Source organism: Oryza sativa, chromosome 4 (assembly GCF_034140825.1).
Source record: "Oryza sativa Japonica Group chromosome 4, ASM3414082v1".
In the NCBI taxonomy this organism is placed as follows: Eukaryota; Viridiplantae; Streptophyta; class Magnoliopsida; order Poales; family Poaceae; genus Oryza; species Oryza sativa.
In genome coordinates this window covers 15,308,308-15,327,060 of record NC_089038.1, presented here as the reverse complement: position 1 = coordinate 15,327,060, position 18,753 = coordinate 15,308,308, and the positions used below count along the sequence as shown (strand labels likewise).

Here is an 18,753-nt window from a genome sequence, read left to right as displayed (position 1 = left end):
GCCACTATAAGGATTAAGCTCGGGCCTCTGTTGCAAAGCACTACCGTACTTCCACATGTCTAATGGGTAAGGCTTAGTTTGTGGCTCAGTCTAGTCATAAACAAAAGTACACGGATTGGAGATGGATGAAGTCGGGTGTCGATGGACATTCTCCAGGGCAAATGAAGGCTACACGAGCTGCGGCCCGGTAGTCGAGATGTCATATGGCAGAGGGTTGGTGCCCTGCTGCTAGGGGCTCAGTTCTGCCTGCCTGTCCCGGGTATCCCGGCCGTAGGTGGGATTGGGTCGGTACTCTTGTCTAAGGCTAGGATGGGTTGGGAACTATGTCACGTCTTCCGTCCGTATACCGTGGTGGTATGTGGCACGTGGTTACACGTGAGGAAGATGTGTCTTGTGGGTAAAGATGTACACCTCTGATCAGAGTATAATCTATTCGAATAGCCGCGCCCTCGGTTATGGGCAAGCCGAGCAATGTACCCAAGTCAGTGTTATAATTCTTAAAATTTGCTCAACAACTAAAATGTGGAATGGTTGGCCTGGGTTGGCTTGGGACGAGCTGGGACCCAGGGTCGGGTTGCCAGTTCGGTCTGAATCATCGTAGGCCTTGGGTTAAGGCAGGTTCGTGAGGGTTCACGGCCTTGATTAATAATACTGTGTAGCTCTAGGATCGTCTTTATAAAATGGCTTTGGGCAACTAAGTGACTTTTAAATGCTGTTTACTGCAAAACTTAACCTCTATGTTATTATCCCCTTGTACCCCCTTGCATTAATCATGCATCTGCCGGTGTGACTTGCTGAGTACTGTGTTTGTACTCATTCTTGCTCAATCTTTCCCCCCCTTCAGTAAGATAAGCTTTGGAGAAGAAGTCTTAGGTGGAGTCCTGGCTTATACCCCAGTTGAGCGCCTGTGAAGATGGAGCCGTAGGCCCGCTAGTCCGCTGCTGTTTATTTTTGATTGTCAGGCCTTAAGTGCCTTTGTAATAATGTAAATATTATCGATATAATAAAGATGTGTCTTTTATATCATGTTTGTATGGTGTACCCCGGCTTTTCCTGGGACGGGGATTAATACACTAGCGTTCGGGAAAATGCAATTTTCTCGGTCGCGACATGGCCTTCCTCCGATGGTGCACGATGCTCAAGCGTCAGCCAGGGTGATTGTGACATCCCAGCCTAGGGCTTAATAGGATTAATAGAATACTCATATCAACAAGTTGCAACTTCTTTTCTGGAAGCCGATCTCTAAAGAACTCTAGGGTTAAGCATGCTTGGCCTGTAGCAATTTGGGATGGGTGACCGACCGGGAAATTCTTCCCGGGTGCACATGAGTGAGGACAAAGTGTACAGAAAAGACTTGTGTTGGTCCCGGGTGCACACGAGTGAGGACAAAGTGTACAGAAAAGACTTGTGTTGGTCTGTGAGGGCAGTCTATGACCTATGAAAGCTATCAGATGTAAGAGGGCCCGGCCTAGGGAAAGGCGGGTCGTTACAGTGATTGTCAAGAACTACTTGGAGCGAAGGGGATCAACTATGGCTCTTGCCAACGAAGATGACTCCAACGACAACTCCTATGACGGTGATGATGAGTCAGAGCCGACAGTGGACGACAACGTGTCACACCCTGAAGTTCTCCTCCCAAGCCTAAAATTTAATTTATAAGAGACCCTAAGAAAATACCGGTGCAAAGCAAGAGTAAACCCTTTTAAATCAATACAAATAATAATCGGAAGTGGCATGTGGAATTTTTCTTGAGTTCTACATGTCGAAATCCACTAACAGGATTTTTAGTGGAATTTTCAGAGCCCTAGAAATAATTTTAACCAATTAAAATTGAGCAAGCAATATTTTAATTCCAGGAAAATCATTTTCTCCTGTTTTCGAATGGGCCGCTGGCCCATTCTCTCCTTTTCTCTCCCTCCTCCCTGCTGGGCCGGCCGCAGGCCGAGGCCCAGCCAAGCCGCCCCTCCCTCTCTCCCCGGGACGCCGACAGGTGGGCCCCACATGTCGGACCCGTCCCCTTCCTCCAGCCGGCGCCGCGCCCACGCCTCCGCCTTCTCCGGGCCACGTCAGCCACGTCCGCGCGTGCGCCGTATCTCCCGCGCCCACTCTCCTCTCTCTCCCACCCGCGCCCGCGCCCGAGATGGCCGGGATTCGATTTTCGAATCCCGCCTCTCTCTCCTCCCCCACTCCCCACGTTGGCCGGCGAAATCTCGCACCTACCGGCCACGTCCGGGGCTCTCCTCCCCTATTTAGGCTTCCCCGTCGCCCCCTCTCGCTTTTTCCCCATTTCGCCGAACTCTCCCGAGCTCCCCATCGCTCCCGCGCCGTGCAACCACCCGCCGCCGCCGTTTCCGCTGCTCCGGCCGCCGCTAGCCACCGCTAGGGTCGCCGCCGCACCGCGCCGTCGCCGCCGTCGGGTTCGCGAGGCTAAGCTCCACCCCGGCCGCCCCTTCCCCATCGAGTTTCGTCGCCGGAATTCGCATCCCCTCGCGCTCCGGTGAGTTCAACCGCTACCGCCGCTTTTCGGCCTTGAATGCCGGTCGCCGTGGTTCATCTCCCTCTCTCTAATCTCTCTCTTCCTTCCTTAGGGCACCCCGAAGCCCGTCCGCAGGTTGCCGTCGTCCTCCTGTGGCTTGTCGTCACCGTTCGCCATCGTCTTCCTCCGCGCCGGCCACCCTCGGTGAGGCATCCCCTCCCATCTATTCCCCTCCCTCTCCTTCCTAGCCGTCGCTTAGCGCAGCCGCCTTCGCGTCGCCTTTGCGCCGTCGCCTCCGCCGCCGGTTGCCGTCGCCGGCAACGCGTTCACGTGTGCGCGTGCCGTCGCCGTCGCCGCGGCCGCTCGACCGGCCTTGAGCCAAGCCGAGCCGAGTCGCCGCCGCCCCTTCCTTCCCCCTCGAGCCGCTGACCGGTGGGCCCCGCGTGCCGGCGCCCCTTCCTCCCTCTCCCGAGCCGCTGACCGGTGGGCCCCGCATGTCGGCACCGCCCCCCCCTCCGTGCTGACGTCAGCCCTGGGATTTATTGCGCAATAAATGATTTAAGGTTTTTCTTTTATAGTAATAAACACAGTGAATCTTCTAAAATTCATAACTAATTCATCCGAGCTCCGTTTAAGCCCATTCAAGTCTCAGTAAATCAAGAAAAATGTGTAGAATCCATTAAAAATGGTTTTGTTCCATGTTTCAGTAGTCTTATAGCCTGTTTGCAATGTTTGCCTTGTATGTCGCTAGATTCCGGTTCCTCCGACGCTCCGGTGTACTTCAAAATAGTCGCCGAGGTTCCTCCAGCAGCAGAGCAAGGCAAGTCATGCTTGTCACTTGAACATGTTGATCCTATATTGCAAATGCTCTATTGTTTTCTTTCAAATATTGCATTGTTTTATAATGTTTCTATGGGGTGTTTACCTATTGTCATAGCCATGCTATTGATGTACCATGTTTCTTTGTCAGCTTGGGGTTATAACATGACTAGAGATTGGACTAGGGATTGCTTAGCCATGCTTAGTTCAAGTAGTGCACAATGGGGAAAATCTTATTAATGTTTAGACTGTTGGTTCTAATGGTATTGTTGGATTAGTGCCACCGCTTTGGTGTTGGTTAATTAAAATAAATCACATGGTGGGCTGTGGGTGCATGGTTTTGCCGGTCGCACCCATGGCAGTTAAGGACCGGTTCGCGGGATGCCCTGGACGAACTTATCGTACTTACCACAAGCCAGCGTGGGCAACGGCTGGGCTTGTACTGTAGCTTTCCTCTAGTCGACGCATCCAGGCAAGGGTGGGCGTGATGGAGCAGGGCGGGCCCTGCGACGGCCTCTGTCGCTTCCGGATTCACCTAGGCACGAGAGGGGACTGCCCGCTGCCTTGCGAGGAGTGGGGGTGAAACCTGAGGTGTGGTGTGCTTGGGTAGAGGGGGTTATGCGAAGGGTCCTGTCACGGCCTCTTTCCGGTATGTCGTGGTGACATGTTGGCGCACGGTAACGTGTCGTGGGGCTGTGTCTTGTGGGTACAGTTGTACACCTCTGATCAGAGTAAAACTATTCGAATAGCCGTGCCCGCGGTTATGGGCGGTCAACCAGATTCACCGTGATTAGTCTCACCCTAGTGTAATCTTTTGATTTTGGATAGTTTAGGTGGATGGTTGGGCCTGTTGCAACGTGGGATAGCGTTGGACAGTGGATAGTTAATATTAATTAATTATTACAACTGTTTAAATCTTTCAATTTCTGTTTTTTTTAATGCTCGCTTTATGCAAACGAACCACTTTAGCTCTTCTTTGATAATTCCCTGCATCATGCCTCTATTCCGGTATGACTTGCTGAGTACAGTGGGTAGTACTCAGTCTTGCTCTTTTTTTTCCCAACCCCAGAGCACGAGTATGTGTCAGATGAAGGTTTCTCCGAGGAGTAGGCTTCGTCCGTGTCGTCGAGGATGCCTGTGGAGTGGTGTTCCCGCTGCAGTGCTAGTCAAGGCTTAGCTCCTGTTGTCTTTCGTTTTTCCGCTGCATTTATGTAAGACTTTTATGATGTTTGTAAGACGTGGATCTGAATGTCAACATTGTCGTTTGTGTACCCCGGCCGGTCCTGGACGGGGATTTTAATGCACATTCTGCTTGGAATTCTATTCGGGAATTTCTGGGCGTGACACAACGCAACCAAGGACGGGTAGACGCGTAGTCTTAGTGCGCGTCTGTTTTTATCGTTTATCTTCTGCTTGAGTTTGTTTCCTTTTGTGCTTTTTGGTATGGACTATATCGGCCCGTTGTGACATAGCTATACCTTTGTGGTGCTTAAGCAACTTGAACTCTATGTAACCAACATCACATCAGTAAAATTTAAATAAGTTGGTTTAATAGCTCGTGTTCTTGTCCTAATCTCTCCTTTCTTTCTTTCCCTCTCATCTTGGTTACTACAGATGGTAAACACAAGGAGTACTGCTGCTAACAATGTTCGTGCTGGGAACTTAGCTAAGAATCAGAATCAGAATCAGAACTAGAATCAGGACCAGGGCCACACACCACCACCGCCACCACCACCGCCACCTCCACCAATCCATGATCACCCCAACTTAGCACAAGTGCTCTCCAATCAAAACCAACTCATCGCAGCTTTGCTCCACCAAATGCAAAACCCACAAGCACCCGCTACTCAAGCTCCCATACACGCTCCACCGCAATCAAAGCTGTCGGAATTTCTCCGAGTCCGACCTCCCACTATTTCAAGCACAACCAACCCCGTCGACGCAAATGACTGGCTGCACGTGGTTAACAAGAAGTTGGACCTCATCTAGTGTACTGATGAGGAGAAAGTCGCTTTCGCCACTCACCAACTGCATGGCCCTGCTTCCGAGTGGTGGGACCACTTCCAGGCCACCCAACCAGCTGGACAAGTTATTACTTGGGCTCATTTCTCTATTGCTTTTCACAGAGCTCACGTACCTGCTAGAGTTGTAGCCCTGAAGAAGAAAGAATTCTGTGAACTCAAGCAAGATGGCAAGACCGTCATTGAATTTTTGCACGAGTTCAATAGGTTGGCCTGCTATGCTCTCGAGGACGTTCGCAGCGATGATGAGAAGAAGGAGAAATTTCTTGAAGGGTTGAATGATGAGTTGTCAGTCCAGCTCATCTTTGGTGACTACGAAGACTTCCAAAAGCTAGTCGACAAGGCGATCCGCTTGGAGGACAAGCACCGGAAGATGGAAAGCAAGAAGCGCAAGTTAGCTAATGCGAGTCAATTCGTGTTGTTTGATAGTGTGTAGGTGACTTGTGGTCAGTCTTGGTCAATGGTGAGGATCGAGACTATGCTCAGGGAGGAGCAGAGGTCCAGTGCGGTCGAGATACCATGTGAGAAAGCGACTAGAGTTAGGATTTTTGGAGGTCAACTTCGGTCAACGGTGGGATCGGGACTAGACCAGGGAGCAGTTGAGGTGCAAATGGTCAATGATAATGGGTGACGAAGTTGGATATGAGATGGTACACAGTGGATGGACGCCGTGTGGGAGAGATCTTTGCAACGGGCTTCACGAGGTGTTTGTACATTCAGCGTCGGTGTTCGCGAAGGAAATCAGAAGGAAAACTGTTGAGGATTATATGGTTTCTACAGTGCTCGATGTATATGGAAGATTATCATGCAGCATATGCGATGGTACTGTATCATGCAGCATATGCATGGAGGATTATCTGCGGCTGATGTATATGGAAGAGATATTTACAATTTGGAAATTGTAGTTTGATTTGGAAATTCAGCAATAGAGTCCTATTGGGAATAGGAGTTGTATTTCTACTTTGAGTAGGAGGTATTCGGTATAAATAGAGAGGAAGGCTATGCCTTGAGGGTAAGCCAAGTTTGAGAGATTAGATAGGGTTTCGTGAAAACTTGCGAGGGGTGCTGTGGCTGCATCTTATAAACAATACTTGAGCAATAAAGGTCATATTTAATCATCAAGGCATCAATGATCTATTCTAGTTTTGTAAGTTTTGCGTTTATGTTTGATTTTGGCATTAACTTGTGATTGTTCGTTTTGCTACGATTTTGTTCAATTTAGTCCATCGAAAACCTTCCTAATACTTCATAGATCAGATCTAGAAAGTTTCATTCGTTGGTTCGTGCTAGATTCGAATTTGCTTAAGTTTTATGTTTAGTTCAGATTTGCTGAAATTCCGAGACAATTGACTTTTGAGGGTGTTTTCTCTTAAACCCTTTTTTAGTTTGCATATCCCTCCGGTGGAGTTGTTTCTTGGTTTGTCTAGTTTATTCTATTAAGTTTTCAACTTGATCCAATAGTTGGAATAAGAGAAATTGACATTTGACATTAAGAGACCAGCCATGCCTCAGTTGGACCGACCTTAGCAGGTCAGATAGACCGCCAGATCTATCAAGATTCGATTATTTAACTTCCACTGACTTAATCGTCCATCCCCCTCTTGTAGCCTTGGTTACTTGTGTTCTCTCCTACAAATTAATGGTTGGAGATGCTTACATTATGTTGATACACAACTTATTTCGTGTCAGCTAAGCACCGATACCAATACTAACTGGACATTATCTGGATGTTCTTATAATAACTAAAAAAAGTATGGCTGCTAAAATCGTATTATGATGATTGTAAATTGTATTACAAGTTTGTGTTAATTAAAACATGCAAAATGAAAATAGCATGGCCCTTTAATTGTCATTTACCAAAAATTAATATTTATAGAATTCAAAGTTAATACTATGATGCTGTAATTATCGTCAATTTTTAATTTAGTGTTGTATTAATTTAATTTGGAAAGTAGAATTTAGCAAGTTATGATCCAGGGCTTTCTTCAATCTCCTTTTTAGGGCAGTTAGTCTCGTATACTGAGGACAACCGACGACATGATTGCCCTGTAGCTTGCTCAATCATCTAAGTGAAAATGGTATCTATATGAAAATTCTTGGAAACATGAACCCACGTAACAAATTCGAAATATCAGACTTTTCCTGCATCCGACACAAACATGTTGTGCGAGAGTTATCTTTCTAGATCCACGGATACCATGGATGCCAATACATTATATCATTTATGAACAGCGGAACTTGCGTTTTCATCGTCATTGAGCACATTTTCTCTGCCGACGTTTCATACTTCATCGGATTACCTAGCGTGGTGGATCTGCAATGGAATCGATGTATATTGGGCAAAAGCATTGGGTTTATGGTTGTCATTTTTTTTATTGCTTATCAAGTTTGGCAAGTCAACAATCTTCTATGCTTCAGCGTTGGGAGTTTCTATTTTCTCAAATGGTTTCTTCAAGCTATTTTGGACTTAATTGCACTTGGAACAACATCCTACAAATGGAAGCAAAGTTGATCTGGTTAGGTATAAAAGTCATCTTCTGTCCAAGAACTGAAGGAAATGATTGTGGCACGGAAACTCCACAATGTAATTCTTGTGCAATTTGCAAGCCAACTTTATATGTGCTTCTGTGCTTCCTAAAGTCCATGAACAGATATAAGATAAAATTTTACGAACTAGCCGAGGTTTTCATGCAATCTTCGCTATAAAATAGAGTTATACTAGTATACATCTTATACGGTTGAGGGAGACCAATTTACTTCAATATAGTGAGAAAATATGGACCCATCGAACATAGCGGTGTTAATCTTTCTTGTTTTTCTCCAATTGATGTTGTGGAGGTGGTAGAATAGTCTAAATTGACACATTAAATTTTGCACGATCAAAGATGTAAATTCTTTTTTCCCTCAGAATATTGTACTGTTTCTCTAGTTCTTTTGGCTGAGCATTGTGGCTTTACTAAATTTTAATAATATAATTGATGACCTGCAATAAATATGTGGAGATTTTGGACCAAAGGTGCTTTAATAGGAGCCTCAAATTACGTAGCTAGCTTCACTGTTCTCTTCACTCAACTGCAATAGATGGATAAACAATCCAATAAATGTAGAGTTGATAAAATATGGTTTATGAGTAATCTAGTGTTGTCTTTCTTAACAAGATAATCATGTATGCTTTTTAACAGATGCAAGCTGGGATGGCAAGCCGAGCATGAAGGCGGCTCCCTTGTTCACAAGTTTATGAGTGATGGGGGAAATAATCCATTCTGTGGTGGATATGGCCCATCCGATGGCAGCTATCGTGACAGGATCAATCTTTGGAACTCTTTGAATGTAGCAAAAATCGTTTCTGTAGTTGTAAATTGAATTCCAATTGCACATATGAAAGAGGATTAACTCAAATATATATGATGAATTGGGGATGAATGTATCTTTGGTGTGAACTCATTATCATCTAGCGAGTAATATCTATTGGCTATGGATGGGCACGATTAAAGGTTGACAGATATGCTCGCCAGCTACACATTAACCGAGCATTTTTGTCAGGAAAGCATTAACTTGTATTGATTCATTTGATATTTTTGGATTTGCGAAATAATTTCTTTCCACAACATGGTGATTGTTGCAATCAGATCTCCCACTATAAATCCACCATATTCCCCTTTCCTTGATTTCACTTCAATCTAACCATCTCTCATCAATCTACAAGTGCATTCTTGCTAGAAAGTAGTGAACTGCGAAGGCCATGGCTCGCAAGAAGGTGAAGCTTCAGCGGATCGTCATTGATGTGAAGCAGCGGGTGACATTCATGAAGAGTCTCAAGGGCTTGACGAAGAAGGTTAGTGAGTTCGCAACACTATTTTTCATGGTGTACGGTGAGGTTGAGGTGCAAGCAACGAAGGTTTGGCCGTCGGTGTGGGAGGTGACCAGAGTTCTCGAGCACTTCAAGGCCATGCCTCATCTGGTCAGATACAAGAAGTTGACAGACCTAGAGGGCATCCTCAACGATCAGGTCGACAAGCTCAAAGAGTAGTTGCACAGGGTGGAACACGAAGCTGATGAAAGCGAGACCAAGCTACTCCTCATTGAAGCCATCAATGGCCACCGCTCGAGCCTCGAGGGTCTCACCATCGAGCAAATTACCAGCCTCGGATGGATGGCAAATGCACGCCTCAAGATTGTCAACGACCGCCTCAAGAAGCTCCGTGAGGAAGGCCTTATACCTGCATCCGTGTCATTGTCGAGCATGGAGGTACCAATCCAGAGGAAGGGATGGCTGGTGGATGTTGTAAGGGGCATTGGCTCAATGGGGTACAATCGGTTCGAAGGTAGCAGCGTAAGCGGCACTGCTGGATCCAATGGTGACATGGCTTAGCCTTTCAACAGTGTTGCAGGATTCTCACAGGCCAATCAGGAATTTTCATTTGCCACCCAAGTAATGCGAGACTCATTATCACTTGCCTGCCTGGAAAATATGGCAAAGGCGGACTTTTTCTGAGATGATATTTTACCAGAGAAAGCATGGTCAACTATCGATTTTGGAGGGTGTCAATCACTCCTTTATTTACATCCCAATATATCATTCCTTTCTATTTTGTATCCCATCATGCCATTTCCCTTTTTAATCATAATTTCGCTTTTCCCTTTTTTAGATCCCTACAAGCTAGTCTTGGTTCATGTATTTGTTGCCTCTTATTACCAGCTTAATGCTTATAAACAATGAAATTCCTATCTAGGAAATGAGCTACTAGAAAAACAAGATCTAAGTGGATAAATTAAAAAAAGAACTATGTTCAACACAAGAAAAATCTTAAGTGCGAGGAAAAGGATTTTTTGTCGATTCAGCCTACAATTCCATATGAAATAGTTGAAGCATGAAACTTAGTAAAACTTTAATTTTCCCACAGAATCTTATGCCAGAAGATGAATCTTTTCCCGTGATATTTGTTGTCCTAACAAGACAGATACGTTTTTCCTATATTTTTTTGCATCGTGCTGGTTTTAGGTGACCAACCACATGTAAGCTATATTTGGAATGCAACCACCCATAATGGACCTGATTAAAGCATTTATGTGGTGCAAGTGCTTCATATTGCCGATACATTTTTGTGTTTTTAATGAAAGAACATACAGTTTGTTGGGACAAAATATTATCTCAGCTAACATGGCAAGTGCTCCCTCCATTGGAGACAAGGAGAGAGCTCAACCTTGATCGAAGACCTGTAGGGACGAGGTGGGAGCTTGAGGAAGGAAAAGGTGGTAGTGTAGAGAGGATGAAAATGGGTTTTCCCCACCTTTTGCCCATTTGGGGGTTTAGACTTTTTTCGAGGTGCTTTGCAGCCATATAGTTTTGGGGAATTTTAGTCATTGCACATGTACATTTGGTGTCATGTTATACAGATTATATAATTCTAAAAATATTACCTAGGAATGAAATAATCCCCCAACACACTTAATCCTTGAATTCCATGCAGCTCGGGCCATATTATATTGATTCCTTCCAATTAGCATTCTCCTTTGTCTTCTCTGTTTTTATTCTTTAAAAAATAGATCTCATATACCAGGCAAAGTTTTTTATTTTCCGGATGTACCATGGATAGTCAATATGCCTTGGTTACTTGTGTTCTATCCTACACATTAATGGTTGGAGATGCTTACATTATGTTGATTCACAACTTATTTCGTGTCAGCTAAGTACCGATACCAATATTAACTGGACATTATCTGGATGTTCTTATAATAACTAAAAAAAATATGGCTGCTAAAATCGTATTATGATGATCGTAAATTGTATTGCAAGTTTGTGTTAAATAAAACATGCAAAATGAAAATAGCATGGACCCTTTAATTTTCATTTACCAAAAATTAATATTTGTAGAATTCAAAGTTAATACTATGATGCCATAATTATCGTCAATTTTTAATTTAGTGTTGTATTAATTTAATTTGGAAAGTAGAATTTAGCAAGTTATGATCCATGGCTTTCTTCAATATCCTTTTTAGGGCAGTTAGTCTCGTATACTGAGGGAAACCGAAGACATGATTGCCCTGTAGCTTGCTCAATCATCTAAGTGAAAATGGTATCTATATGAAAATTCTTGGAAACATGAACCCACGTAACAAGTTCGAAATAGTGGACTTTTTCTGCATCCGACACAAACATGTTGTGCGAGAGTTATCTTTCCAGATCCACGCATACCATGGATGCCAATTCATTATATCATTTATGAACATCGGGACTTGGGTTGCCATCGTCATTGAGCACATCTTTTCTCTGCCGACATTTCATACTTCATCGGATTACCTAGTGTGGTGGATCTGCAATGGAATCGATGTATATTGGGCAAAAGGATTGGGTCTATGGTTGTCATTTTTTTATTGCTTATCAAGTTTGGCAGGTCAACAATCTTCTGTGCTTCAGCGTTGGGAGTTTCCATTTTCTCCAACGGTTTCTTCAAGCTATTTTTGGACTTAATTACACTTGGAACAACATCCTACAAATGGAAGCAAAGTTGATCTGGTTAGGTATAAAAGTCACCTTCTGTCCAAGAACTGATGGAAATGATCGCGGCACGGAAACTCCCAAATGCAATTCTTGTGCAAATTGCAAACCAACTTTATATGTGCTTCTGTGCTTCCTGAAATCCACGAACAGATATAAGATAAAATTTTACGAACTAGCCGAGGATTTCATGCAATCTTCGCTGTAAAGAAGTGTTATACTAGTATACTTCTTATACGGTTCAGGCAGACCAATTTACTGCAATATAGTGAGAAAATCTGTACCCATCGAACGTAGCGGTGTTAATCTTTCTTGTGTTTCTCCAATTGATGTTGTGGAGGTGGTAGAATAGTATATATTGACATAATCTAAATTCTGCACGATCAAAGATGTAAATTCTTTTTTTCCCTCAGAATATTGTACTTTTTCTCTAGTTCTTTTGGCTGAGCATTGTTGCTTTACTAAATTTTAATAATATAATTGATGACCTGCAATAAATATGTGGAGATTTTGGACCAAAGGGGCTTTAATAGGAGCCTCAAATTATGTAGCTAGCTTCACTGTTTTCTCCACTCAACTGCAATAGATGGATAAACAATCCAATAAATGTAGAGTTGATAAAAATATGGTTTACGAGAAATCTAGTGTTCTCTTTCTTAACAAGGTAACCATGTATGCTTTTTAACAGATGCAAGCTGGGATGGCGAGCCGAGCATGAAGGCGGCTCCCTTGTTAACAAGTTTATGAGTGATGGGGGAAATCGTCCATTCTGTGGATATGGCCCATCCGATGGCAGTTATCGTGACAGGATCAATCCTTGGAACCCTTTGAATGTAGCAAAAATCGTTTCTGTAGTTGTAAATTGAATTCCAATTTCGCATATCAAAGAGGATTAACTCAAACAAATATAATGAACTGGGCATGAATGTATCTTTGGTGTGAACTCATTATCATCTAGCGAGTAATATCTATTGGCTATTGACGGGCACGATTAATGGTTGACAGATATGCTTGCCAGCTACACATTAACCGAGCATTTTTGTCAAGAAAGCATTAACTTACATTGATTCATTTGATATTTTTGGATTTGTGAAATAATTTCTTTCGACAACATGGCGATTGTTTCAATCTGAACTCCCAGTAAAAATCCACCATATTCCCCTTTCCTTGATTTCACATCAATCTAACCATCTCTCATCAATCTACAGGTGCATTCTTGCTAGAAAGTAGTGAACTGCGAAGGCCATGGCTTGCAAGAGGGTGAAGCTTCAGCGGATCGTCATTGATGTGAAGCAGCGGGTGACATTCATGAAGAGTCTCAAGGGCTTGACGAAGAAGGTTAGTGAGTTCGCAACACTATTTTTCATGGTGTACGGTGAGGTTGAGGTGCAAGCAACGAAGGTTTGGCCGTCGGTGTGGGAGGCGACCAGAGTTCTCGAGCACTTCAAGGCCATGCCTCATCTGGTCAGATACAAGAAGTTGACAGACCTAGAGGGCATCCTCAACGAGCAGGTTGACAAGCTCAAAGAGCAGTTGCACAAGGTGGAACACGATGCTGATGAAAGCGAGACCAAGCTACTCCTCATTGAAGCCATCAATGGCCACCGCCCGAGCCTCGAGGGTCTCACCATCGAGCAAATTACCAGCCTCGGATGGATGGCAAATGCACGTCTCAAGATTGTCAACGACCGCCTCAAGAAGCTCCATGAGGAAGGCCTCATACCTGCATCCGTGTCATTGTCGAGCACGGAGGTACCAATCCAGAGGGAGGGATGGCTTGTGGATGTTGCAAGTGGCATTAGCTCAATAGGGTACAATCGGTTTGGAGGTAGCAGTGGAAGCGGCAGTGCTGGATCCAATGGTGACATGGCTTAGCCTTTCAGCAGTGTTGTAGGATTCTCACAGGGCAATCAGGAATTTTCATTTGCCACGCAAGTAATGCGATACTCATTATCACTTGCCTACCTAGACAACATGGCAAAGGTGGACTTTTTCTTAGATGATATTTTGCCAGAGAAAGCATGGTCAACTATCGATTTTGGAGGGTGTCAATCACTCCTTTATTTACATACCAATATATCATTCTTTTCTATTTTGTATCCCATCATCCCATTTCCTTTTTTAATCAAAATATCACTTTTCCGTTTTTTAGATCCCTACAAGCTAGTCTTGGTTCATGTATTTGTTGCATCTGATTACCAGCTTAATGCTTATAAACTATGAAATTCCTATCTAGAAAATGAGCTACTAGAAAAACAAGATCTGAGTGGATAAATTAAAAAAAGATCTATGTTCAACACAAGAAAAATCTTAAGTGCAAGGAAAATGATTTTTTTTTGTCGATTCAGCCTACAATACCATATGAAATAATTGAAGCATGAAACTTAGTAAAACTTTAATTTTCCCACAGTACCTCATGCCAGAAGATGAATCTTTTCCCATGATATTTGTTGTCCTAACGAGGCATACACGTTTTCCCTATCTTTCTTTGCATCATGCTGGTTTCAGGTGACCAACCACTTGTACACTATATTTGGAATGCAACCACACACAACGGACCTGATTAAATCATTTATGTGGTACAAGTGCTTCATATTGCCGATACATTTTTGTGTTTGTAATGAAAGAACATACAGTTTGTTGGACAAAATATTATCTCAGCGAACATGGCAAGTGCTCCCTCCATTGGAGACAAGGAAAGAGCTCAACCTTGAAGACCTGTAGGGAGGAGGCGGGAGCTTGAGGAAGGAAGAGGATGAGAATGGGTCCGCACCACCTTTTGCCTACTTGGGAGTTTAGGCTATGAATTTTCCATTAGTTGACCGTTAAATTCTTATGAAAAGACCCATTTTGCCCTTTGCTATGAAGAAGCATATAAATTAATAGAGTGTACCGTCAGAGCGTAAAAATTTGTTAGATGGAACTATTATATTTATGAGTTAGTTATGCACCATATTATTTGCGATAAATATACATTTAGATATGACATAAAAAATAATACTTAATTATTACTTATTGAAAGTTGTTTATGTTGCATATAAATATATTTGTCTTATACAACAATCTATTGTATTACTATCAAAACACATATAGTCGGATTCCAGCTATATTCGGTTAAGGAAATTAATCGATTAAAGGAAGCTTATCCAGAAGTGACCGTGTTTAAGGAGGATGCGCCATGGCAAGTTATCTATTAATTAGGAATAGTTTGTTAGTTTCCTTTTATCTTTAGGAAAGTATGTTTAGTGTCCTATAAGGACTTTATGTTTTCTTTTATCTTTAGGAAAGTCTCTTTCTTATCCTACAAGGACTAGTATCTACCCATGGGTATAAATATGTACACCCGGGGTCATTGTAATATCTCCACGATCAATACAATTCGGCGGATCGCCACCTTTTACCTCTTCTACTTTATTTTATTTATCACGGCGGAACTTGACACCTGATACGGGGCTACATCGCTTTTCGATCTCCGGCGAAAGGGTAAGTCCAATGTTCTACCGGCCTAGGCAATTGTATTGGCTACATTGGCGTTGTTCAAGGCTGCATCAGTACTTCTTGGATTGCTATGGTTGGTTGATATATTTGCCTGGCTATTTATCATATGTCTTAGTTAATCTAGTCTTAGTATCTCAATTTAGCTCTATCGGTTGTCTCTCGCTTTAGGGTTTCTACCAGTATTGGCTAAATTGTTTTACTATATTAGATTAGCTGAGGCTTCTACCACCCGAAAAATCAATCATCGGCTTGATTGTCTAGATATTGTGTTTCTTTTCATACTTAGTGCTGCATCAGCTAAGTTTGATCTACTAAGTCGTGTTTAGAACCATAATCTCTAGCCTGCTTTTGGACTGCCAATAAGGGTTTCATCGGGGTTTCAACCGATGAGGTATCTGGATGTTGCATTGGTTTACAAGGATTGCATATAAGTTGGATTTAGACGATGATAACAAAGATTTCACTGTTTAATCTAATCTTCTGGATTTTATGACATCGGATCTCTAGCCGATGTATTCTTCAACCTTCAGATCAGTGCTTATTTTATCATATCATTGTTAGCCGATTGGTTTCTATTAGATTATATTATTGTTATTTACTATTATCAGCCGATTGTCTCAAGTATCAGAATCTAAATTGGATATATAACCGATAGCTCCAAACCCTCTCATATCGGCTGGTATCGGCATCGACTGGAACTACTCCATCGGCTCGTCAGCCGATAGGCTCATTGACATGCTATTTGTATATCTTGTCAGTTGCAGGATAAACTTGACTGGCACGCCTGCATTTCACCAACCTTTGAACCTACGCTAGAGCTAAGTAGATCTCCTAGACCGTTATGTTCGTCGACTTAGTTCGCGCCAACACAGACCTGGCACCACTGGCCGAGCACGGATTTTTCGTCAACAATATGCTACATAAAAAAACTTTTAATAACTAATAAATAAATATTAACTTTTTATACCATATCTAAAACTAAATTTGTCGCAGTTAATATGGTGCATAACAAACTCATAAATATAATAGTCTCATCCAACAAATTTCTACATCCAACAATGTACTCCATTAATTTATTATGTTTCTTCATAGCAAAGGGAATAAATTGACTTTTTCATAATAATTTAGCAGTCAACTAGGGAAAAGGGCGTGGAAGCGATCCAAACTAAAATTCAGGGGTATGTAAGAGAATGAGCAAAATTCAGAAGCAAAGAAGGGATTATGTGAACTTTGATGGGTACATAGGGAATTTTCTCTATGAGGAATGTCCTCGTCATATCATTTTTTACCAGGAGTTGGTAAGAGAGGCCCCACAGCCCTTAGCATCATCATATATCCATGGCTACATAATTAATCCAATAAAAGTTTTTATTTTGGTACAAGAGTTTGTCCATGTTCCTAGGGAACTTATGACGAGAAGGACACTAAGTTGTGCCACATCAGCACTAGGATGGCCAGATTAGCATTCCCTTTTTTTCTCTCCCCGCCAAGAACAACGCGCCTTGAAAATCAAATTCACTGCTCAGTAGTTTTTGGGCCCATCTAATCTACATCTTCCCCTTCTTCTTCGATGGTTGGCCAGTGCTTGCCCTCTCCTAACTACCAAGCATCAACCAGGCTCGAGCTCTGTACACCAGCTACCAGTGAGCGTTCTGTTGACGTAGAATCGTGCTGCCGCCACACACGTTATGTGCAACCCATGGCGCGGCACCCAGAGACGCGCCGCTATAGGGCGCGGATAGATGTCGCCGAACGAGCACTCAGAGAGACCCTGTCGGGGTGAACACACGCCGGTTTGTCCTAGACTCAACAGGCCAGCTAGGATGTCAGGTTTAAGGAGAATATACTTGGGATAGGTAGCAAGAAGAAGGGAGATAGAAAATATAGAAGGTTTGGATATTAAATTGATTTTAACGATTGATTTGGTTTTGTTTCAATCGGCCTTAGCTCACTTATATCTATAGGAGGGTTAAAATTGCTTCCCATGATCTTTCTCACATTCAATTAGCTGTAGAAACCAACTAGAACTCTAAAATATCAAGCCTTAGCAAGAAAACCCAAGAACTGATAAATCAAACTTGTAGTCGGACTCTACCAATCTAACCGATCACATGCTGCCGGTCAGACCGGCCCCTACCATCGGTCTGACCGGCCTCGTATGACAAGTCTAGGTTCGTTTTAAATGTAGCAAAAGTTTTCAATTTTATATTCTAGAGCCAAATTTGAGTATTAACACGTCCAAGTGCTGCAAATCCAGCTATAGCTGCCGTCGGTGCCGCAACACCCCTTTCTCCACTCAATCATTTGTCCAGATCCATGTTACTTGGTTCTTTAGTTCATCCGATCCACTCTCTTTCTTTTCTTAGCTTGTGTCCCAAGGGCAAGCTCCGGCAGCTAGCGAACGGCAAATGGTCGCATCCCCTACACCTCCAATGTACGCGCCACAGCCAGCAGGTTGTCTGGTAATTTTGATGCCGAACAACACATGGTTGTACATATTTGAACTTAGCTCGTACTGTTCTTTTAGCCAAACAATTTCATGCTAATTTCAAATTCTTTCATTTGTGCTCATTCACGAATTTATCTTGACTCATAATTGCTATTTGGGTCTGATTTTGAAGGGAAATCGGCAGGAAGCATCCGAGAACAACTCACTGCACTTCCTCCATTATTGCAGCAAGCTACTATTCAGTGGTTTAAGTCCTCAAGAAATTGTGCTATTTGTTTTTTTCAATTTTGTTTCGTTCCGTGGAATGATAGCCTCAATTTTGTAGCATATTTTGAAAGTTTGAGCGTGCTTGTAAGAAGAAATGTTAGCCCAATTTAATTTCCAGCTTTGTTGCTGTACTACAAAAGCATGTAAATTGAAGATTCAGTTCAACTTAAGTTTTTTCCGTTCATAACAAAAGGAACATTGTTGTTAGTTGATCAATTTTTTCCCTTGAACATTGAGGTAAGTGATGATAATACAATATGTACTATAACAAATTAAAATAATGAAACATTCCATTTTGTAGCTGAAAACCTTAGGGAAATATACTTTACACTTAGGATGAACTTGCGACATGTACAACTATCTGTAGAATTTCGAACTCTAGGGAACAAATATCTTCCCCAAGGTATTCATGAAAAACTCTAGGGAAGTTTGCATTTCCCGTAGAATTGACCCTAGGAGCGTCTTCTCAAGCGGTTTGTTGGTATTTCTTGCGATAACAGATAAAATTTGCAAGCGCACGGATATAACGATGTTGCACTTCACTCAGGAGTATTTCAAGGTATCGATTTCCACAGGTAATATTTGTGTTCAACTCTTCTCTATTGTCATCCAAGTAGACAAGGCAGATGTAGGCAAAGAATAGACATGATTTCCTAATGAGAGACAATGTTTACGGAAAGCTTAATTTTAATCCTATCGCAATACTTTAGGCACTGGTGTGCTC

At 42.8% G+C, this 18,753-nt stretch overlaps 2 protein-coding genes across 2 annotated transcripts; both read left to right on the top strand.

Annotated features, from left to right (window-relative positions):
- Nucleotides 1–9,058: 9,058 nt before the first annotated feature.
- LOC107277549 (agamous-like MADS-box protein AGL80) lies at nt 9,059–9,688 on the top strand. The gene is made up of 2 exons (XM_015779308.1): nt 9,059–9,277; nt 9,347–9,688. The coding sequence occupies exons 1-2, from the start codon at nt 9,059–9,061 to the stop codon at nt 9,686–9,688; spliced, it is 561 nt and encodes a 186-aa protein (XP_015634794.1).
- Nucleotides 9,689–13,060: 3,372 nt separating this feature from the next.
- LOC107280626 (agamous-like MADS-box protein AGL80) lies at nt 13,061–13,690 on the top strand. Its single transcript, XM_015779307.1, has one exon. The coding sequence runs from the start codon at nt 13,061–13,063 to the stop codon at nt 13,688–13,690; it is 630 nt and encodes a 209-aa protein (XP_015634793.1).
- Nucleotides 13,691–18,753: the final 5,063 nt, after the last annotated feature.